The 24,752-nt window shown below is 46.4% G+C and overlaps 1 protein-coding gene across 7 annotated transcripts in view; it reads left to right on the forward strand.

Annotated features, from left to right (window-relative positions):
* WDR17 (WD repeat domain 17) overlaps nt 1–24,752 on the forward strand; it is a 217,495-nt gene that overhangs the window by 148,855 nt on the left and 43,888 nt on the right. For all 7 annotated transcript variants that reach the window (XR_012232611.1, XM_073577634.1, XM_073577644.1 and 4 more), the window contains 5 exons: nt 5,129–5,284; nt 19,611–19,675; nt 22,192–22,324; nt 22,856–22,944; nt 23,031–23,130. Coding sequence is in view for 6 of the 7 variants with exons in the window: in XM_073577634.1 (XP_073433735.1) it covers nt 5,129–5,284; nt 19,611–19,675; nt 22,192–22,324; nt 22,856–22,944; nt 23,031–23,130 (543 nt within the window). In the remaining variant the exon portion in view is untranslated. The remainder of the gene's footprint in view (nt 1–5,128; nt 5,285–19,610; nt 19,676–22,191; nt 22,325–22,855; nt 22,945–23,030; nt 23,131–24,752) is intronic.

Below are 24,752 nucleotides of genomic sequence, written 5' to 3' on the forward strand. Positions count from 1 at the left end.
GGAGGAAGCCTGTGTAAAAAAGTGTAAAAATAATTTTAAAAAAAATCGCTAAATAAATAAAAAAAAAAAAAAAAAATATTCCCTAATAAATTCATTTTTTGGAATTAAAAAAACAAAACAATAAAAGTACACATATTTGGTATCGCCACGTCCGTAACGACCCACCCTATAAAACTGTCCCATTAGTTAACCCCTTTAGCAAACCCCTTAAAAAATAAAAATAAAAAACAAAGCAAAAAATGATTTATTATCATACCGCCGAACAAAAAGTGCAATAACGCACGATCAAAAAGACACATATAAATATCCATGGTACTGCTGAAAACGTCATCTTGTCCCGCAAAAAACGAGCTGCCACACATCATCATCAGCAAAAAAATAAAAAAAAAGCTCTGCCATGCGCCCAAACAGTGTTTTACCCCCAAATATAGGGTATCAGCCTACTCAGGACAAATTGCAAAACAAGTTTTGGGGTCCAATTTCTCCTGTTACCCTTAGGAAAATAAAAAATTGGGGGCAAAAATATCATTTTTGTGGAAAAAAATGATTTTTTTTATTTTCACGCCCGGGCATTATAAACTTCTGTGAAGCACTTGGGGGTTCAAAGTGCTCACCACACATCTAGATAATTTGCGTGGGGGGTCTAGTTTCCAAAATGGGGTCACTTATGGGGAGTTTCAATAGTTTAGGTACATCAGGGGCTCTCCAAACGCACATGACACCCGCAGACCATTCCATCAATGTCTGCATTCCAAAACGTCACTACTTCCCTTCCGAGCCCCGAATTGTGCCCATACAGTAGTTTTCTCCCACATATAGGGTATCACCGTACTCAGGAGAAATTGGACAACAACTTTTGGGGTCCAATTTCTCCTGTTACCCTTGGGAAAATAAAAAAGATGGGGACTAAATGATCATGTTTGTGGAAAAAATAAGATTTTTTTATTTTCATGCCCGGGCATTATAAACTTCTGTGAAGCACTGGGGGGTTCAAAGTGCTCACCACACATCTAGATATGTTCCTTGGGGGGTCTAGTTTCCAAAATGGTGTCATTTGTTTGGGGTTTTCACTGTTTTGGTACGTCAGGGGCTTTCCAAACGCGACATGGTGTCCGATCTCAATTCCAGCCAAAAACGTCAAATGTCACTGCTTCCCTTCCGAGCTCTGCCATGCACCCAAATAGTGGTTTACCCCCACATGTGGGGTATCAGCGTACTCAGGACAAATTGCACAATAACTTTTAGGGTCCTGTTACCCTTGGAAAAATAAAAATTGGGGGTGAAAAGATCATTTTTGTGGAAAAAATATGATTTTTTAATTGTACCGCTGTACGTTATAAACTTCTGTGAAGCCCTTGTGGGTTCAAAGTTCTCACCAGATATCTAAATAAGTTCTTTGGGGGCTCTAGTTTCCAAAATAGGGTCACTTGTGGGGGATTTCCACTGTTTAGGTACATCAGGGGCTCTCCAAACGTGACATGGCGTCCGATCAGAATTCCAGCCAATTTTGCATTGAAAAAGTCAAACGGAGCTCCTTCCCTTCTGAGCTCTGCCATGCGCCGAAACAGTGGTTCCCCCCCACATATCAGGTATCAGCGTACTCAGGACAAATTGCACAATAACTTTTGCAGTCCAATTTTTCCTGTTACCCTTGGTAAAATAAAAAAAATTGGACCTGAAGTATTTTTTTTGTGAAAAAAAGTTAAATGTTCATTTTTTTTTAAATATTCAAAAAATTCCTGTCACACCTGAAGGGTTAATAAACTTCTTGAATGTGGTTTTGAGCACCTTGAGGGGTTCAGTTTTTAGAATGGTGTCACTTTTGGGTATTTTCTATCATATAGACCCCTCAAAGTGGCTTCAAATGTGATGTGGTCGGTAAAAATAAAATGGTGTTGCAAAAATGAGAAATCGCTGGTCAAATTTTAACCCTTATAACTTCCTAACAAAAAAAAATTTTGGTTCCAAAATTGTGCTGATGTAAAGTAAACATGTGGGAAATGTTACTTGTTAAGTTTTTTGTGTGCCGTATCTCTGTGATTTAAGGGCATAAAAATTCAAAGTTGGAAAATCGCGAAATTTAAAAAATTTTCGCCAAATTTCCATTTTTTTCACAAATAAACGCAAGTTATATAGATGAAATTTTACCACTATCATGAAGTTCAATATGTCACGAGAAAACTGTCAGAATCACCGGGATCCATGGAAGCGTTTCAGAATTATTACCTCATAAAGGGACAGTGGTCAGAATTGTAAAAATTCCCCCGGTCATGAACGTGCAAACCACCCTTGGGGCTTAAGGGGTTAAAGAAAAACCTCTGATTTATCCATACTGGGGAGTTGTGTAGAACATACAGCAATTGTGGCATCCAGATCATTTTGACCAGGTTAGCATGGCCCACAACCGACAATGGTAACTTAGACCAGGTGCCTAGTTTACCTCTAAGTTTAATTAAGACTGGATCAAGATTCAACTTTTCATAATCATTTATTTTTGCCCATGTATTAATGCCTAAGTATTCAAATTCCGATACCACTTGTAAACCCAAGTTAATGTAGTGGGATGGAAGTATAACTGATTTGCTCCAATTTATCTTCAGACCAGGGTATTTTCCAAATGTTTCTATTGTTTCCATTGCTATAGGAAGGGACCCAGAAGTTTTAGCCAGAAATAATAAAGTGTCATCAGCGTATAACGCGACCATCTCTTCACTATTCCCTCTATGAAACCCAGCTGTTCCTGCATGCTCTCTAATAGCCGATGCCAGGGGTTCAATGGCCAGTACAAAGAGCAGGGGAGACAACAGGCACCCCTGCCTTGTACCTCTACTCAGTCCAAAAACCCGGGAGATGTGTCCAAATACCCGAATTCTAGCCATCGGCCTACCATACAGCCAAAGGTAATTCTTCCGGGCATTCGCAGTGAAAAATGCGGATCTGGCCAGGCAAAAAAAGTTTCATGGTCCGTCATGTCAGCGGACGCCAAAATTTTGGCGGATCCGTAAAAAAACGGATCCAACGGATGACCATCCGTCAAGATCCACCGATAATGCAAGTCAATGGGGGAAAAAACGGATCCGCCAAGAAAAATGGCGGATCCGTTTTTTTCCCAAAACGGCGGATTTTGACTGATGGAGACAAACGGATGTGTGAAAGAGGCCTTAGGACTATACCTATAAAGGGAACTGCAATCCGCATTACTGATCATACAATGATGCCATCATAGTAAGACAGGAGGAAAACTTGGCGTTTAAATAGTTAAAAGATATTTAACAAACGATGAAAAGCAGGTTATTTAATAAGCGAAACATGGGTTGGGGATTCCAACACTTGTGGTAATAAGTCAGGCTGATTCTAAGGTATGGTAGTTTTACCTTGAAACGTTTAACCGTACATATACAGTATGTCATAATTGTGGATAGTTTTGACCATTGTGTCACCTCTTTGGGATATTGTACCTTTGTCTAGTGGGTAAATCTTGACAACTATTTCATGTAGGCACATGTATCAGTAGCAATTATTACCTGTATGTCTCTCTTTCTTTAACTACGGTATGTAATTTACTACCTTTTTCCTAGATTTTGTAATTAAGAAAATATAAAGTTTAACCATTTAAACTGCAAGATTATTTCCTATCTTACCATTATGTTTTGGAGTGGTTTAAGCTTTTTTTTTTTTGGAATTCTCTGACCAAAAATTGTGGCATAATCCACATTTATAATGCGATTAGGTCTTTGTTTGTACCTAATGATGTAAGATGCAATACCCCTTTACTGTTTTAAGTACTGATCTTGTAAAACATGAACATCTAAAATAGCAATGGAAAGTAATCTTGTAAAAGTACTAATAATAATAATCTTTATTTATATAGCGCCAACATATTCCACAGCGCTTTACAGTTTAACAGTTTCAAAACACAATTTATAAGTAATAGCGTTAACAATACAGTAATTAAAGCAAAATAAGACAACCCTGCTCGTGAGAGCTTACAATCTACAATGAGGTGGGGGAGATACAAAGTACAGGTGTGTATTTACAATGGTTTATTTACAATGATGGTCCAGCAATCTTGAGGGAGTGAGGGATGGATGGAGATAGTGAATGGGCTACACATGCACACTTACACATAGAATGACTTTGATTAGTGAACGTGATAGGCCGCTCTGAACAAATGTGTTTTGAGGGAGCGCCTAAAACTATGCAAATTGTGGATAGTCCTAATTTCTTGGCATAGAGCATTCCAGAGGATTGGCGCAGCACGGGAGAAGTCTTGGAGTCGGGAGTGGGAAGTACGGATTAGTGCAGAGGTCAGTCGAAAGTCGTTTGCAGAGCGCAGCGGTCGGTTAGGCCGATAGACAGAAATGAGGGAGGAGATGTAGGGGGGTGCTGCACTGTGGAGAGCTTTGTGGGTGAGAGCAAGTACTTTGAATTGGATCCTAAAATGAATGGACAGCCAATGTAACGACTGGCAAAGAGCGGACGTGTCCGAGTACCGATTAACCAGATAGATGACCCTGGCTGCTGCATTAAGTATGGACTGGAGAGGGGATAGTCAAGTAACGGGGAGACCAATTAATAGAGCGTTGCAGTAATCCAGGCAGGAGTGGATCAATGCTACAGTGAGGGTTTTTGTTGTTTCCATGGTGAGAAAAGGGCTAATTCTGGAGATGTCCTTTAGGTGTAAGCTGCAAGAGCGGGCAATAGATTGTATATGGGATGTGAAGGAGAGATTGGTGTCAAACACAACACCCAGACAGCGCGCCTGCTGCTGGGGTGTTATTGTGGTGCCACCCATTGATAGCAACAAGCGTCTATGAAATGATGGACTTATTACGGAGTGTCAAGAAGGAAAGCTCGAACATGGGACTGCTACTCAACACAAAGAAGATATTAATTACTACCAGGTCTTCAAATCAAGGAACATTTCACTGGCGACGAAGACACAGCTCATACATAGTTTGGTCTTTTCTCTGGTAACATACGGATGTAATAGTCTAATATTGTATTGTGAAATCTGATCACTTATTTGCACAGAGAAATGGCGATGATCTGGTCACATGTGCCACTAAGTAATACACTAAACATAAAATGTTGAGTAACCATAATCCATGTGTTTTTGTCCTGACAGTCTAAAGCTCAAGAGTTAACAACTGTGAAGATGTCTAAGTTCGGTGGTGGTATAGGTGCACCAAGTAAGGAAGAAAGGCTGAAGGAAGCTGCTGAGATCCACCTGAGACTAGGACAGATCCAAAGATACTGCGAGCTCTTAGTGGAACTTGGAGAGGTATTTGGTATTACTAACTAATTAATTTCCACATCTGAACCCAAGCACTTCTGTGAAATCACGCCTATATTACTATAGGATCATCTGTCGTATAACTGCCCACCAAATAACTATCTACCACATTATTATTATTATTATTATACTGTATAACTGCTTGAAAATGTCAAATTTTTTTTTAAAAAAAATTCCGCTTATGTCGCCATTTTCTCTTTTCAGGGTCTGTGGCTGTGTGAGGGCTTATTTTTTGTGTCGTCAGCTGACGTTTTGCTGCTACCATTTTGGGGTAGATGAAATGTTTTGCATTTTATTGCAGTGTTGCCGCAACCCAAAAAAAACATAATTCTGGTGTTTTGATTATTTTTCTCGTTATGCTGTTTACCTATCAGATTCAGTTATACTTTGATAGGTTGGACATTTCTAAATTCGGCAATTCCAAATATGCACTTTTTTTTAATTATTTCATTTATTTTTAATGGGGCAAAAAGGTGATATGAACTTTTGTGGATTTTTAAAAATTTTTTTTTTGCTTTGTGCTGTATTTAATAGTACCAATAGCAGACTTGAAGCTGCGGTTGTCCAGCCCTGTCATGTATAGCGAAAATCGCTATCTCCTATGAATGCAGGAGGATCATGATGGACAGGCATGTGGGTCTTCAGTAGACCCCCACCTGTCAGGATAACCCATCAGAACCCAGTGATTACGTTACGATAGGCGTGATCAATGATGCGCTTTCTGCTGGCATGTGTGAGTGAATCTCAGAGAAAAGATGATAGCTCAGTGTGGGATCCTGCAGCAAAGGCAGTGACACAGCCGGTGATGTAACTATATGCCATTGGTCGTGAAGGGGTTAAAGATAATGGCCTCCAATTCATCATTTGCATTTATTTAAGTCAATTCTCCTTCTTCTGTATCATTTAAAATTTTTGCACCAAATTCTTCAAATTGACACATGTGACTTATGAATTTTGGGCAAATAAAACTGCCCGCCATATAATTTCCCACGACATGACTGCCTACCAGATAACTTCTCACCATATAACTTCCTACCAGATAACTGTCCACTATATAGCTGCTTAAGACATAACTGGCCACCACATAACTGACTACCAGATAACTGCCCGCCATATAACAGCCCACGATATACAGTGGGGAATTTAAGTATTTGATACACTGCTGATTTTGCAAGTTTTCCCATCTCCAAACAATGGAGAGGTCTGTAATTTTTATCATAGGTGCACTTTTTTTTTTTATATAATTCTTTATTTAACCCCTTAAGCCCCAAGGGTGGTTTGCACGTTAATGACCGGGCCATTTTTTACAATTCTGACCACTGTCCCTTTATGAGGTCATAACTCTGGAACGCTTCAACGGATCTAGGCGATTCTGAGATTGTTTTCTCGTGACATATTGTACTTCATGTTAGTGGTAAAATTTCATTCATATAACTTGCGTTTAATTGTGAAAAAAACGGAAATATGGAAAAAATTTTGAAAATATTGCAATTTTCAAACTTTGAATTTTTATGCCCTTAAAATAGAGAAATATGTGACACAAAGTAATTACTAAATAACATTTCCCATATGTCTACTTTTACATCAGCACAATTTTGGAAACAAAAATTTTTTTTATTAGGAAGTTATAAGGGTTAAAAGTTGACCAGCGATTTTTCATTTTTACAACAAAATTTACAAAACCATTTTTTTTAGGGACCACCTCACATTCAAAGTCAGTTTGAGGGGTCTATATGGCAGAAAATACCCAAAAGTGACACCATTCTAAAAACTGCACCCCTCAAGCTACTCAAAACTACATTCAAGAAGATTATTAACCCTTCAGGTGTTTCACTGGAGCAGAAGCAACGTGGAAGGAAAAAATTAACATTTAACTTTTTAGTCACAAAAATGATATTTTAGCAACTTTTTTTTTTATTTTCCCAAGGGTAACAGGAGAAATTGGACCCCAAAAGTTGTTGTCCAATTTGTCCTGAGTACGCTGATACCGCATATGTGGGGAGGAACCACTGTTTTAGCGCATGGCATGGCTCAGAAGGGAAGGAGTGTCGTTTGACTTTTTCAACCTAAAATTGGCTGAAATTGAGATCGGACGCCATGTTGGTTTGCAGAGCCTATGATGTGCCTAAACAGTGGAAACCCCCCACAAGTGATCACATTTTGGAAACTAGACCCCGTAAGGAACTCATCTAGATGTGTGGTGAGCACTTTGAACCCCCAAGGGCCTCACAGAAGTTTATAACGCCCGGGTGTAAAAATATAAAATCATTTTTTCCACAAACATGATCGTTTAGTCCCCAATTTGTTATTTTCCCAAGGGTATCAGGAGAAACTGGACCCCAAAAGTTGTTGTCCAATTTGTCCTGAGTGCGCTGATACCCCATATGTGGAGGAGAAACACTGTTTGGGCACACAGCAGGGCTCGGAAGGGAAAGAGCGCCGTTTGATATTTTCAACCTAAAATTGGCTGAAATTGAAATCGGACGACATGTTCCATTTGGAGAGCCCATGATATGCCTAAACAGTGGAAACCCCCCCCACAAGTGACCCCATTTTGGAAACTAGACCCCCTAAGGAACTCATCTAGATGTGTGGTGAGCACTTTGAACCCCCAAGAGCTTCACAGAAGTTTATAACGCCCGGGCGTAAAAATAAAAAATCATATTTCTCGTTCGCCTTATTGGGGGACACAGAGACCATGGGTGTATGCTGCTGCCACTAGGAGGCTGACACTATGCACAAAAAAAGGTTAGCTCCTCCTCCGCAGTGTACACCCCACCGACCGGCAGGAAGTTCCTCAGTTTAGCTTAGTGTCAGTAGGAGGTGGACACGGGTCTTTTATTAGACCCCTATCTACCTCGTCGTGCGTCGTTCCTTTACAGGTTTCGGAGGGATACGGAGTGAACAGTCACATCCGTACTCCCACAAAGAGACTATGAGTACGGCGTGTACTTCCACCCCGTATCCTCATAGGTCTCCGCGGCAGGACCAGGAGCCTCGCACAGGTGCGTGCCAGCTATACGGACAGTCCTTGCCCCCCCGCCTCCCACCATCTCGCCTACCAGAGCCTGACGGTTGGACGAGGCGTGGATTCCATAAAGACGACAGACAGCGTGGGATTCTCAGGTACCTTTATTGTGGCCCCCGGCCTGGGTGAGTATGCGGTCTAGCGGTCCCCCGGCGTTTTCATCCTAAGGCGGTCGCCAGGGGACCACGGTAGGGCCTGCGCGCCCGCTTCTCCCCACGGTCGCCGCATCCATGAAGGCCCCTTTTCTTTCGGGCCTTGTTCTGCGCCCCCCCCGTTTCTTCTTCATCCCGGCAGGGGTATACAGGGGTCGGGCTGTGGGAAGCAGGGACGTGGCCCGGTGTTGCGGCGCGTCTTCCGCGCCGACCCCCTGCTGACAGGCGGCCGGCGCTATTAATTTAGGCCCCGGCTTCATCTCGTGCCTACCGCTGCGTCGCGGCCACGCCCCCTGCCCCTTTCTTCTAAGCGGGCTTCTCTCCCGCCCGTCCTAGGCCTTCCCAGCCCCCTTGCCTCACACCAGCCTGCTATTGGACAGCGGGCGGTGCTAAGGGGATCTCTGCGGCGAGCTCCGCCCTTCTCCCTCTGGCAGCGCGCCCTTTCCCTGGTGGTCGCCATCTTCTCAGCCTGCCAGCCGGACCTCATTCCCTGCCGGATTTCGGTCGCTGGGCCTTTTTTTCAGCCGGATTGGCCTGGCCTCATCCTGCAGCCAGATCAGAGAGCGTCGCCCTTGGGGACACCGGACCGTGAGTAGCTCTGCACCTGCAGACTGACACCCTTCTCTGCCTTCTGTCCCCCAACCGTCCGGCACTGCCTCTCTTTTCACTATGTCCAACGCTAAGTCTGATCGTACCCGCTCTGCGTCCAGTCCGACGCCGCTCAGGAGCCATCCATAGCCCCAGGGGCGAGTGAGCCCCCCATGCCGGGTTGGGCCTCCTCTCAATCACAGTCAGTGGCAGACCTCATCAAGGTGTCTCAGTCCCTAGTAGCCGTTCTGGACAAGTTGCCCTTGGGAGCTTCGGCGGGACCCAGCACGTCTCAGGACGTCCCATCTGAGCCAGCCAGCGGCAGTCGCAAGAGGCCCAGGCAGGACCTCCAGGCGGAGTCCTCCCCTCGTCCTACCTCACCCCATAGTCCCCAGCAGTCTCCCTCTCGGGCCTCCTCCCCCGAGTCAGGCGAAGCGCTTTCGGAATCGGAAGGGGTCTTAGAGCTGGATTCGGACCAGGATGCGAACATGAAGGTTACGGTGCAAAACCTCATTGCCGCGATTCACCATACCTTTGACATCGCTGACGCCCCTGCGAAATCCTCAGATCAGGAGGTTTCGTCCAGACGGGCGGAAACACCATCCAGGGTGTTTCCCTTCCATTCTGAGTTTGGAAAGATTTTTACAAAGGAGCGAGAAGATCCGACCAGACGCTTTCAAAGAGGAAAGCGTCTCGGCGTGCTGTACCCGTTTGCTAAAGAGCTCACGGACAACTGGGCCGCTTCTCCCTCGGTGGACCCTCCCGTGTCCAGACTTTCTAATAATACGGTCCTTCCGCTGTCAGGTGTGGCGTCGCTAAAAGATTCTAATGATAGGATCATAGAATCTCTAGCAAAATCTGCCTTCGAAGCGGCATCAGCAGCGGTATGTCCAGTCTTTGTTTCTTCTTGGGCAGCAAAGGCCATATCCACTTGGGCAGATGACCTTCGGCAGGGCATTCTGGATAAGGCACGACCAGAGCATTTGGCCGATCTCGCCAATCAGATTTCCCATGCGGGGGATTATCTGCTTTCTGCCTCCTTGGATGCCGCATCTTGCGCAGTTCAGGCGTCAAGTAACATCGTGGCAATCCAACGTACAATTTGGCTCAAGGCCTGGCAGGCGGACTTGTCCTCTAAAAAGTCTCTGACCAATCTGCCTTTTCAGGGAGTGCGTCTCTTCGGATCACAATTGGATCAGATTATTAAGGACGCTACCGGAGGTACGAGTTCTCTTCTCCCCTCCAAGCCTCGCAGACCTCCTCCAAGGCGTCAGTTTCGTCCCTGTCGGACTTTCCGCCGTTTCAATACGGCGGAAAACCCTTCCAACCAGCAAAGGCCACAGGCACGTCAGGAAAGAAAGAAGGTTTCCTTCAGGCCCACTCCGTCCTGGCGGTCCCACTCTTCCCAGGGAAGACCGTCCAGATCTAGATCTGGACGGTCTACGTCCGCATGACTACCATCGGTCTCCCGTGGGTCCCTTCCAATTGGGAGGTCGACTTCTCTTCTTCAGCGACGTCTGGCTCTCCTCAGTAGAGGACGCTTGGGTCAGAGAGGTTGTATCAACAGGATACAAAATAGAGTTCATTTCTCTTCCACGGGATCGTTTCTTACAATCCCGTCCGCCAAGGGATCCGGCCTTGGTCCCGGGGTTCGGTTCGGCCATCGCCTCTCTTCTCAGTTCCGGGGTGATTGTGCCCGTTCCCGAATCGGAACGCTTCACAGGGTTTTATTCAAACCTGTTTGTGGTGCCGAAAAAGGACGGGACAGTTCGACCCATCTTGGATCTCAAGTTACTCAACAAGAGAGTTCGCCTTCGCCACTCCGGATGGAGTCAGTTCGCTCGGTAATTGCTTCCATGGAGGAGCAGGAATTCATGGGTTCCATAGACATCCAAGATGCCTATCTACATGTGCCCATATTTCCCGGACATCAGAAGTTCCTGCGGTTTGCGATTCTTCACGAACATTACCAGTTCGTCGCGCTTCCTTTGGGGCTCGCCACCGCTCCCAGAGTCTTCACGAAAATTATGGCGGCGTTGATGGCCTTGTTGAGGATCAGAGGTCTCGTTCTTTTTCCGTACCTCGACGATATCCTGATCAAGGCCCCCTCCTTTCAACAGGCCCGCCTAAGTGTGGCGATCGTTCTAGACACCCTGTCCAGTTTTGGGTGGATCGTTAACCGGGAAAAGTCCTGTCTGGTCCCTACTCAACGCCTTGTGTTTCTGGGCCTTCTGTTCGACACTCGTCGGTCAAGGGTATTTCTCCCACAAGACAAGATTCTTTCCCTGCAGCAGGGCGTGCGATCATTACAGATCACATGATTTCCATCCCTCAGGTCAGCCATGAGGGTCCTGGGGAAGATGGTGGCGGCGATAGAGGCAGTTCCCTTTGCCCAATTTCACGCCAGGCCACTCCAGCAGGCCATTTTGTCCAGATGGAACAGGTCGGCTCTGTCTCTGGATCGTCCGGTTCGCCTTTCCTGCCGGATCAGGCGGTCTCTCAACTGGTGGTTGACGTCTCCCCTCATTCTCTTGGGGCGGTCTTTTCCCGTTCACTGGCAGATTGTCACTACGGATGCCAGCCTCATCGGCTGGGGTGCAGTGTTCCGCAATCACACTGTTCAGGGTCGATGGTCGACTCAGGAATCAGCTCTGCAGATCAATGTCCTAGAGATACAGGCGATCCATCTAGCTCTCGTCCACTGGGAAAGGCGCCTCAAGGGCCTGCCTGTCAGGATTCAGACAGACAATGCCACAGCGGTGGCGTATATCAACCGCCAAGGGGGGACACGGAGTGTCTCAGCCCTGGCGGAAGTGTCCAGAATTCTTCAATGGGCAGAGACCTTTGTTCCAACGATTTCCGCGGTTCACATTCCCGGCGTGGACAACTGGGCCGCCGATTTCCTCAGCCGCGAGGGTCTCGCGGCAGGGTAATGGTCCCTACATCCGGAGGTGTTTCATCTGCTCTGCCGTCAGTGGGGAACCCCGGATGTAGACCTCATGGCATCTCGCCTCAACAGGAAAGTCCCACAATTCGTGTCCAGGTCTCGGGACCCTCTGGCAGTGGGCGCCGACGCTCTGGCCGTCCCTTGGTCACAGTTCGTGCTCCCCTACCTGTTCCCTCCTCTGCCTCTTTTTCCCAAGTTGTTGAAGAAAATCAAAGCAGAGGGGATTCCAGTCATCCTCATCGCCCCGAATTGGCCCATAAGGTCTTGATTCGCAGACATTGTCAACCTTCTCGCGGACGCCCCCTGGAAGCTTCCCGACGGGCAGATCTGCTGTCTCAAGGCCCGATTTGCCACCCCAATTCTCGGTCGCTCAATTTAACGGCGTGGCTGTTGAGACCGAGGTTTTGAGACGGGCAGGATTCTCTGATCGGGTAATTCATACCATGATCCGCGCCAGAAAGCCTTCTTCTTCGAAGATCTATTACCGTACTTGGAAAGCCTATTTCTCCTGGTGTGAGGCCAATGACATCGCGCCCTTGGTTTTTTCGCTCCCTTCTATTCTGGCGTTTCTTCAGGCAGGGCTGGATGCGGGGCTTGCTCTCAGTTCCTTGAAGGGTCAAGTTTCGGCACTGTCCATTTTATTTCAGAAAACGCTGGCCTCCCGGCCCCAGGTCAAAACCTTCCTCCAGGGTGTGGCTCACACGGTTCCTCCGTACCGAGCTCCCGTGGATCCTTGGGATCTTAATTTGGTTCTTCAGGTTCTGCAGGGTCCTCCTTTTGAACCTCTCAGGGACGTTTCCCTTTCCCTCCTTTCTTGGAAAGTGGCCTTTCTGGTGGCCATTACCTCCATCCGGCGCGTGTCGGAATTAGCGGTACTTTCTTGCCGCTCTCCTTTTTTGGTCCTTCATCAGGACAAGGTAGTTCTGCGGCCTCCGCCCTCTTTTCTTCCGAAGGTGGTATCTTCGTTTCACCTCAATGAGGACATTGTTCTGCCATCCTTCTGCCCGAGCCCAGCTCACCCTCGGGAGCGGTCTTTGGACAAGCTGGACCTAGTCAGGGCATTGAGAGTCTATCTAGCCCGGACGACTTCCTTGCGGAAGTCAGACTCTCTGTTCATCACCCAGCCTCAAAGGCCACTATTGCGCGCTGGATCAGATCGGCAATTTTGGAGGCATACCGGGTCAAGCATCGAGTGGCCCCTCCAGGGATCAGAGCGCACTCTACCCGGGCGGTGGGTGCCTCCTGGGCGGTGTGCCACAGAGCTTCCGCGCTGCAGCTTTGCAATGCTGCAACGTGGTCATCGGTTCACACCTTTGTGAAATTCTACAGGGTCCACACCTACGCTTCGGCGGACGCCAGCCTAGGTAGAAGGATTCTGCAGGCTGCGGTGGCGAGTCCACTGGCCTGATGGAAGTTTGTTTCCCACCCCAGGGACTGCTTTGGGACGTCCCATGGTCTCTGTGTCCCCCAATAAGGCGAACGAGAAAACAGGATTTTTTGGGTTGCTTACCGTAAAATCTGTTTCTCGGAGCCTTCATTGGGGGACACAGCACCCTCCCATGTTCTACAACTCCTGTTCTTATGTTTGTCGGTTTGTTACAGTTGAGTTGTTTGTTCTGCTTTCAATCTATTCTGTTACTTCTCCTACTGCTTTCTCACTAACTGAGGAACTTCCTGCCGGTCGGTGGGGTGTACACTGCGGAGGAGGAGCTAACCTTTTTTTGTGCATAGTGTCAGCCTCCTAGTGGCAGCAGCATACACCCATGGTCTCTGTGTCCCCCAATGAAGGCTCCGAGAAACAGATTTTACGGTAAGCAACCCAAAAAATCCTGTTTTTTTACACAAACATGATCGTTTAGTCCCCAATTTGTTATTTTCCCAAGGGTATCAGGAGAAATTGGACCCCAAAAGTTGTTGTCCAATTTGTCCTGAGTGCGCTAATACCCCATATGTGGGGGAGAAACACTGTTTGGGCACACGGCAAGGCTTGAAAGGGAAGTAATGACGTTTTGGAATGCAGACTTTGATGGAATGGTCTGCGGGCGTCATGTTCCGTTTGCAGAGCCCCTGATGTACCTAAACAGTGGAAACCCCCCACAAGTGACCCCATTTTGGAAACTAGACCCCCTAAGGAACTTATCTAGATGTGTGGTGAGCACTTTGAACCCCCAAGTGTTTCGCTAAAGTTTATAATGCCCGGGTGTGAAAATATAAAATCCTATTTTGTTTCCACATAAATTATTTTTAGTCCCCAATTTTTAATTTTCCCAAGAGTAACAGGAGAAATTGGCCCCCCAATGACGTTGTCCAATTTGACCTGAGTACGCCGGTACCCCACATGTGGGAAAAAACTGTTTAGGCACATGTCGGGGCTCGAAAGGGAAGTAGTGACGTTTTGGAATGCAGAATTTGATGGGTCTGCTGGCGTCATGTTCCGTTTGCAGAGCCCCTGATGTGCCTAAACAGGAAAAAAAAACCACATGAGACATCATTTTGTATACTGGACCCCCAAAGAACAAATCTAGATGTGCCCCCAACTACACTAATGTAAATTAGTAGTGCATGGAGGTGTGGTACAATTTGAAGCAATCCTTCATACACAGGCCAGGTTTTTCGGGGCAGGTGTCGCACTGGTAAATGGTGTCCTTGCGTATTCCCTTTTTGTAACACACTCGGCACCTTTTTTGCGGCTTACCTTTTCTACCAGTTGGCGGGACCACGCCCGGAAAATGCTGACGTGGTACGATACGAGCACCTTCAGTTCCGGAAGTACTGGGACCCGCTCCTTCCTGAGCGCCAAACATCAGGGCCTTAACCACTACCTCCTGGAAATGAAAGTACGACGTATCGGTGGGGTGTGCACATTGTGACAGCAGGAATGCGTTGAGCATTGCCATTTGTACGATGTGCACAGCCAGCTTTTTGTACCACGCCCTTGCCTTTCTGAGAGCATTGTACGGTTGGAGGTATTGATCGGAGAGATCAACGCCCCCCATGTTTTTGTTGTACCCCACTACACAGGTCGGTTTTCTGACCTGTGTGGAGGTACCCCGTACAGTGCAGAGGGTGCTGCCATCACCGTGTATGGTGGTCAAGAGATGGACATCCCTCTTGTCCTTGTACTTGACCACCAGCAGGTGGTCGCTACATTGGGCTCTGCTCTCACCTTTTCTGAGCATCTGCCCAAGTAGCGTCTTCGGAAGGCCTCTCTGATTTTTGCGGACAGTACCGCAGGCTGCGGTACCTCGCGCACAGAGGGATTTGTAGAGTGGGATGCTGGTATAAAAGTTATCAGTGTAGAGGTGATAACCTTTATCCAGCAGTGGGTGAATCAAATCCCACACAATTTTCCCACTCACTCCCAGGACAGGGGGACACTCAGGGGGTTCAATCCTGGTGTCCTTTCCTTCGTAGACTCTAAACCTGTGAGTGTACCCTGAGGTACTCTCACAAAGTTTGTAGAGTTTGATTCCGTACCTGGCCCTCTTACTGGGCATGTATTGACGGAATCCGAGCCTTCCCTTGAAATGGACCAAGGACTCATCCACGCTGATGTTCCTTTGAGGCACGTACACTTCAGCAAACTTTTTGTTGAAGTGTTCGATGACCGGCCGAACTTTGAACAGACGGTCAAAGTTGGGGTCATCTCGTGTGGGACACAGTGCATTATCGGTATAATGCAGAAACTTGTGGATGGCCTCAAAACGCGTCCGGACCATGACCATTCGGAACACTGGAGTGTTGTATAAAATATCAACACTCCAATATTGCCGAATTTCCGGCTTCTTCAGTATCCCCATGTGGAGGACCAGGCCCCAAAACTGCCTCATTTCAACTGCGTCCACAGGAGACCAGTTGGAATATGTTGAAATCGAGTTTTCCGCCAAAAATTGACGAGCGTACAAATTAGTTTGCTCCACCATGAGGTTAACAAAATCCTCAGAGAAAAAGACTTTGAAAAAGTCTATTTCTGTGAGGCCGGTGGTGTCAAACTTGATTCCTGATTCTGCCACAAAATCAGGAATCAGTGGCTCGTAATTTTCGGGGGGCGAAGTCCATACATGGTCTACTGAATCAGCTTCGGGCATGGTGGGCGCTGCCTCATCTTCTGTCCTGGAGCGTCTGCGTGGCGGTTCCGCAGGACCCGAGGAGGAAGATGAGGAGGGGGAAGAGGAAAAGGATGAAGAATCCGAAAAATAAAGAAAAGTCGGATCGTCATCCGTCATCGGAGGCAAGGTAAGAATATGCCTCCTCCATTGAATAGCGCTGTTGGGACGAACGCGATGGGCGGGACATTTTTTGTGAAAGTGGTGCTTGGGTGTACTTTATTTACAACTATGTGTAGGTGTGGGGGAGCTAGTGATTGGTGCACACTATCCTGTAAAGAAAAAGCTAAAAGAAAAAAGGAAATGGGGAGAAAAATACCTGTGAAAAGAAAAGTCTAAAACAGCAGGCCCTAGCTCTGATAAGTGAACGGTGTCACTTATCAAAGTTCAGTGGCGGCTGCTGGGTGTGCGTACAGGTGTGGTGCAAGGGGGGGGTTAAAAAAAGGAAATCAGCAGGCACAAGGTCTGATAAGTGAACTATGTCACTTATCACAGTTTGGCGGCTGTGCGATGCGAATAAGGAGTTGGCGCTAAGGGGGCTTCTAAATGTGCGCACAGAGGCGGTGCAAAGGGGGATGGAGGGGGTAAAAAGTGGGGGATGGGAGGATGAAGAGAGATCGGACAGGGATCAGGGATTAGTACTTACACTTGTAGTTAGGTGGCGCAAAGAGGGGGTGAAAAAAAGAAATCAGCAGGCACAAGCTATGATAAGTGAACTATGTCACTTATCACAGTTTGGCGGCTGTGGGATGTGAATACGGAGTGGCGCAAAGGGGGCTGCTAAATGTGGGCACAGAGGCGACGCAAAGGGGGATTGAGGGGGTAAAAAGAGGGGAAGGGTGGGGATGAAGAGAGATCGGACAGGGATTAGCACTTACGCTTGTAGTCAGGTGGCGCAAAGAGGGGGTGAAAAAAAAAAGGAAATCAGCAAGCACAAGCTATGATAAGTGAACTATGTCAAAGGGGGATTGGGGGGGATGAAGCTAGATTGGGGGGATGAAGCTAGATGGGGGGGTGAAGCTAGATTGGGCAGGGATCGGGGATCAGGCAATACTTACAGTTGTAGGGTTTTCTTTCTTCTTTCTTTAGCAGGTATTGTGATGCTACAAGCTGCTGTGGCACCACAATACCCAGCACACCAGGAGATCCAGACATATGACTGCTCTCTAGGGAATCCTCAGCTAGTGTGAGGACCCCCTGCAGAGCTGTCATACAGGTCAGGGGCAGGTCACAGAGCGGTCACATCGCTGCTGTGACCTGCCATTGGTGGGATCGAATGATAATTTCGATCCACCAATCCCTGCACTGCCTGGTGACCATGGCAACCACCTAGGATCGGAGCTCACAGCTCCGATTCAAATGCAGGTCATGCCCAGGTCATCAGGAGGGCACAGAGCGGTCACAGAGTGACAGCTGCTGTGTCCTGTGGTTGGCGCGATCGCCGATCTAATCGATCGCGCCAACCAGCTCCTGCAGGTCCTACTGGGCCTGTATCAGGTCCCTGCCTAGGATCGGTGCTAACACAGCACCGATCCGGACCGATACTGGCAGGTCAGAGCGGCGCTATAGCGCCGCTCTGCCCTGCGATTGGCGCGATCGGCGATCGCGCCAATCCGGGGGGGTGATCCAGGATCGAGTACATCGGTACTCGATCCCAGCCTAGCACATCATTGTTTCAGCCGCGCCGATTGGCTGAAACAGTGAGAAGCGTTGTGATTGGCTGTTTCGATTTCAACAGCCAATCACAGCGATCAGGAGGAAGGGAGGGCGGCGACAGACCCCTGGATGCCGAGGCCATCTACCATAAGGTAGGATGGCGTCGGAATTTTAATGCGATCATCGCGACTGAAGTCGCGATGTCGCATTAAATGCCATGACGTACTATCCCGTCCCTGTGAATTAAGTCCCAGGGCACATGGACGGGATAGTACGTCTCATGGCAGAAAGGGGTTAAAGACTCACAGCGAAATCCAGGTTAACATAATAATTGAAACCACACAAGTAGACGAGTACAAGCAATACAACTTAACTCCCGACCAAGACAATCGTCCACGAATGTGCACTTCAACTTTGAGAGAGACAGAATCTTTAAAAAAAATATCCAGAAAATCACATTGTATAATTTTTACATAATTAATTTGCATTTTATTGCATGAAATAAGTATTTTATACGATGGAAAAACAACTGCACATGCGGTACAAAAACCTTTGTTTGCAATTACATAGGTCATATGTTTCCTGTAGTACTTGATCAAGCTTGCACACACTGCAGCAGGGATTTTGGCCCACTCCTCCATACAGATCTTCTCCAGATCTTTCAGGTTTCCGGGCTGTTGCTGGGCATCATTGAGTTTCAGCTCCCTCCAAAGATTTTCTATTGGGTTCAGGTCTGGAGACTGGCTAGGCCACTTCAGCACCTTGAACTGCTTCTTACAGAGCCACTCCTTAGTTGCCCTGGCTGTGTGTTTTTAGGTCATTGTCATGCTGGAAGAACCAGCCATGACTCATCTTCAATGCTTTTACTGAGGGAAGGGGGTTGTTGACCAAAATCTCTTGATACTTGACACCATCCAACCTCTCATCAATACGGTGCAGTCGTCCTGTTCCCTTTGTAGAAAAGCACCCCCAAAGTATGATGTTTCCCCCACCATGCTTCATGGTTGGGACGGTGTTCTTGGGATTGCACTCCTCCTTTTCCTCCAAACATGGTGAGTGGAATTGATACCAAAAAGTTCTATTGTCATCTCTTCTTACTACATGACCTTCTCCCATGCCTCCTCTGGATCATCCAGATGATGATCTGCAAACTTCAGATGTGCCTGGACATGTGCTGGCGTGAGCAGAGAGACCTTGCGTGCTCTGCAGGATTTTAATCCATGATGGCATAGTGTGTTACTTACAAGTAATGTGTGAGACTGTGGTCTCCGCTCTCTACAGGTCATTGACCAGGTCCTCCCATGTAGTTCTGGGCTTATTCCTGACCTTTCTCAGAATCATTCTTACCCCACGAGGTGAGATGTTGCATGGAGCTTCAGACCAAGGAAGATTGACAGTCATTTTGTGTTTCTTCCATTTTCTAATAATTGTGCCAAAAGTTATTGCCTTCTCACCACGCTGCTTGCCTATTGTCCTGTAGCCCACGCCAGCCTTGTGCAGGTGTACAATTTTGTCCCTGGTGTCCTTAGACAGCTCTTTGGTCTTGGCCTTGGTGGAGATGTTGCAGTGTGATTGATTGTGTGGACAGGTGTCTTGTATACAGGTAACAAGTTCAAGTAGGTTCAAATAATATAGTTAATGAGTGTAGAGTAGGAAAGCTTCTGATAATAAAACTAACAGGACTGTGAGAGCCATACTGGTGTTGTAACTTGTTATTAAAATAAAAAATAAACTCTTACAAAAGGCTGAGCTGATACGTGGCCCTGAATGCATGTTAGATCTGTGATTAGAATTTTATACAGCTAATCACTAACGTCTTGTGCCTTTTCTTTTATAGTGGGATAAGGCTTTGTCAGTGGCTCCTGGTGTTTCTATGAAATACTGGAAAAAATTAATGCAAAGGTGAGTAACAAGTCAATTGTTGTAAAATTATTATAAAGTCATATAAGTCATTTGGGGGCAGAACTATACATGTTTTAATGTTGTATTACTTTGGCTTACTAATTAAAGAATCCTGAGGATATAACTTTGGTACATTTCTATTTATTTCTTAAGATATTGTACAGTCTATGAAAAAATAAAGGGGTGACAATAACAATGAGCAGGACTGTATAAATATGTTCCCCATTCCATACCTTCCTATACCTTCTTCTGCAAAAAAATTGACCATGTGAAAAGGCCTATAGAAAATATTCTATGCATGAACAAATGTGTGAATGGGGCCTAAGGTGTCACGTCTTCTTTTGTTTTTAACTAACATAGTATATTCTTTGGGGCTATTCATATGTCAGGTTTTTTTTTGCTGATCTGTGCTCAGTATAAAGTAAACTGAGAGATGTCCTTTTCTGCTCTGTTTTGCACACCAAACTCTCCCAGTTCAGGGAATGAGTCCGTCATAAAGCGGCACAGCAGACGGGTGCCATCTTAGCTGCGTCAGTGCGCTTGCATGATAGTCACTAACTGGTTGCTAGAAGAAGCTTGGGAAATCTCCATCATTTTTTTTTTGCTTATGAAGTTACCCATGACACATGGATGGTAAGAGCGGACACAAAATAGATGAATATCAGATTCAACACACTGAAAAAAAACAAAAAAATCTATGTTTTTGCGGACTAGAAAAGAAGATAGACGTGTGAGTTTGGCCTAGAATAATAATTTATACGCCATATATGAGTTGAATGTCATTCTGGTCACTGCAGCCCTCTCAATAGTTTTACAATGGAGTATCTGGATGAATGGGGGATGTATTAGCTCAAGGGTCACCATACCATTGGTGCAACATGTGCAGACACACAAGGTCCCAAGAGGTAAGGGGGGCCACTGCCACCTCCAAAATATGTGGAATTGTGTAATCTGATTAGTGATTGGACTGCAAAAGGCCATATATTGTGCAAGGCCCTCTTCGGTCTGTGTCCACCAGTGTGTTTCACTTATTAAGAATATAAAAAAATATTGAGGCTGTGTGCCCACGATGCGATTTTTAAGCATTTTTGCCGCGATTTTCGGCGCGAAAACGCTGCAAAAACATTTAAAAAACTTGTACAGAACGCACCCCATGCATTCCTATGGCATTCCGCACATGCTCTGCTAATGCTGCGCTTTTTTCCGCTGCGGAATCGCATCGCGGAAAAAAACGCAGCATGCTCATTCTTTTTGCGGAACCGCAAAGAATTGCCGCGATTCCGCACCCATAGGAATGCATGAGAACCGCTTACTTCCCGCATGTGGCTATGCCCACCATGCGCAAAGTTAAGCGTCTCATGTGCGGATGGTACCCACGGTGTGGAGGAGAGGAGACTGTCCTCCAGGCCCTGGGTACCATACCCCTGTAAAAAAAAGAATAAAAAATCGGGGTATATTTACCTTCCGGCGTCACGCGCAGCCTTCCCGGGCCTCAGCGTTCCCAGTAATGCCTTGCGGCAAGGACCTGTGATGACGTAGTCTCGCGTTACTCTAGCGGTCTCGTGAGATCACTATAGCAACGCGAGACCAACGTCATCACAGGTCTCGCAAGGCATCGCTGGGAACGGGAGCGTCGCTGAGGCTGCGCGGGACGTCGGAAGGTAAATATACCCCGATTTTTTATTTTTTTTATCATTTTTAACATTCTATCTTTTACTATTGATGCCGCATAGGCGGCCTCAATAGTAAATAGCTGGTCACACTTGTCAAACACTATGTTTGACGAGTGTGACCAACCTGTCAATCACTTTCCAAGCGATGCTTCAAATCGCTTGGAAAGTGCTTGAATTCTGCATGCGAAAATCGCGGCGAAAACGCAAACATAATCGCGGTAAAATCGTGCTGGAAAAAAACGTGCGTTTTCTGGGAAGGAGTCCGGTTTTGAGTGTCCGGTTTAAAACGCTACGTGGGCACATAGCCTAAAGGTCAAAATGACTTAATCTGGCAGTTAAAATAAAAATAAAAGATTGACCTGTAAACTTAAATTAGAGAGTGAAAGAAGCCACCTTACGAAGAGGGAACACCGCCAGCATGGGGAGGACATAGAATCGCCAAGGCTGATGTTGCCTCTTCTTGGATAGAAACCCAAGTAACTGGTAAGCAGTGAGCCAAAATTCTGCCTTTCTGGGCTCTGGGTCTCATTATCATCCGATCTTCATCAGTGTTTGGGATCTGATTTTCATCAGTGTTTTGGTAGCTTTTTCTATTAGGGATTACACAGCTTCTTCCACACGTTGATGTGTTGAAACCAGAGAGAGCACTGATTGAACACTGATGCCATCCGTGTGCGGTTCATGATCTTTACAGACCCTAAGACTTGTATGGGTAATTTTGATCCATGATTCATATTGAAACTGTTCATGTCATCCCCTGATTTCTTGTAGCAACCTGAGGAGCACATACTACAGAATATGTCTGATGTGTAACACTAAAGGGTACATTGTGCTTCATTCTAGAAGAGCAAGTCAGCTGATCGAGGAGGAAAATGATGATGTGATTCCTTACTGTATAGCCACCGGCGATGTGAAGAAGCTTGTCAACTTCTTTACTTCCAGAGGGCAACTGAAAGAGGCTTTACTAGTGGCACAGGTATTAAATCTTCCATGTAAGACGAAATAACTTAAATAGACTTTTGCCACAGTAACTCACAATAAAGATGGCTTATCTGCAGTCCCATGAAGACCTATAGCTAAAAAAAACTGTAATATTAAACGTATTCTGTGCCAAAACAGAAAACCTGAGCTCTGCCGCATCTGTGCAATGTCTCCGTAGAACGGCTGTCCAGTTTCATTGCAAAATCTCCCAGGAGCATGTTCTGGTTTAAAATTAAAAAAAAAAATCAGCTTTACTAACTAGGGTTGCCCTAGTGCCACCTCTCTGCTCCTCCCCGCTGGTCTTTGATATAACTGCAGCGGTGATATCACGTCTACATGTTGACCGTTGCAACCAATCATAGGATCAGCGTTCATTTCTTTTAGACAGCAGCTGTCTTAAAAGTCACTTTTTACTGATTCCTGATAGACGCCAGGTGTCTTAAAAGTCATTTTTTCTGATTCCTGATAGACGCCAGGTGTCTTAAAAGTCACTTTTTACTGATTAACTTGGTGTATTTACTTCTAGGCAGCGTGTGAAGGAAATATTCTGTCCAGTCATGCTCCAGTAAATATTGTATCCCCAACTGATGGCAACAACATAGAAGACTACAATGAGTAAGTGGTGAATGCCCAGTTATCTATCTTTCCTAGGAAATATATTAACATAGATTTATTTTTACCTGTCTCTATTGTCTGTGCAGACTCCTTCATCGAGTCAGTGCAGAGCTGGCGGAGTGGTATTTCCAGGATGGCCGGGCCGTACTTGCTGCTTGCTGTCATTTGGCCGTAGATAACATTGAAGTAAGTTTTTACATTGTAGTTCTGATCCATCAGTGAGGAGCTAGATCTATGAAGTTGTCTGCTCTCTAGCTCCTCTGTAAGGATTCACATCTCATCAGTGAGCCATGTCACCAAGTAGAGATACAAAGTGGAGCACCAACAAAAGAAACCCTACAGGCAACTCTCTGATACACTTATGTTTTCCAAATCACTCACTGTCATGATCAGTTGTATAGGACAGCAGCCCCGAAATGAGCTTCCCCAAGGCTCTTCCTGCCTGCATTGTACGACTAGGGGCTCATGCACATGTCTGAACACGGACCGCATTGCATGGACTGACCACGGGTCATGCTTGTATCAGGAGACCTGTAACTAGTCCCTGCATGGCGGCGCATGTTCAGACCATGTTTCACGGACATCTTCATCAGCCTTAAGGGAATATAGAGGCTAATGCTAATGGCCTTGATGGTGGAATGAAGATTTTCAGCGCCGATTTTTCATCACTTTTTATGGCAAAAATAGTGCTGTCGGCAGTCTCAGACCCCATTTATAGGTTAACTAGCTGAAGAGCCCGGCGCTGCCCGGGCATAGTAACTAACTGTGGTTAGTTATAACAAATTATAATAATCCTCCATCCCATAGTCCCGTGCCCATATACCCATCATACATATCCTCCATCCCATAGTCGAGTGCCCATATACCCATCCTCCATCCAATAGTCCCATGCCCATATACCCATCATACATATTCTCCGTCCCATACCCATATACCCATCATACATATCCTCCATCCCATAGTCGAGTGCCCATATACCCATCATACATCCTCCATCTCATAGTCGAGTGCCCATAAACCCATCACACATCCTCCATCCCATAGTCCCGTGCCCATATACCCGTCATACATAGCCTCCATCCCATAGTCCCGTGCCCATATACTCGTCATACATATCCTCCATCCCATAGTCCCGTGCCCATATACTCGTCATGCATATCCTCCATCCCACAGTCCCGTGCCCATATACCCATCATGCATATCCTCCATACCATAGTCCCGTGCCCATATACCCGTCATACATATCCTCCATCCCATAGTCCCGTGCCCATATACCCGTCATACATATCCTCCATCCCATAGTCCAGTGCCCATATACCCGTCATACACATCCGCCATCCCATAGTCCCGAGCCCATATACCCGTCATACATATCGTCCATCCCATAGTCCAGTGCCCATATACCCATCACACATCCTCCATCTCATAGTCAACCATTATGACATCATAATGAGCGGCGGCAGGGCTTGCAACCTATGATGACATCAGCATCGCCATGGCAACCATTGTGACATCATAATGAGGGGCGGGGCTTGATATGCACACACTGCTTCCCCAGTATGCAAATAGGGGCATTATGACCTCATAATGAGGGGCAGGGCTTGACGCGCACACACTTTCCCCAGTATGTAGACGGGGCAAAATTGTTTGGTGAATTGGAACGCGCAGGGTTAAAATTTTGCCTCACAACATAGCTTAGGACGCTCTCGGGGTCCAGACGTGTGACTGTGCCAAATTTTGTGGCTGTAGCTGCGACGGTGCGGATGCCAATCCTGGACATACACACATACACACACATACATACATAC

This window comes from Dendrobates tinctorius, unplaced genomic scaffold (genome assembly GCF_039654945.1).
Source record: "Dendrobates tinctorius isolate UK_male_01 unplaced genomic scaffold, ASM3965494v1 ptg000008l, whole genome shotgun sequence".
Taxonomy (NCBI): Eukaryota; Metazoa; Chordata; class Amphibia; order Anura; family Dendrobatidae; genus Dendrobates; species Dendrobates tinctorius.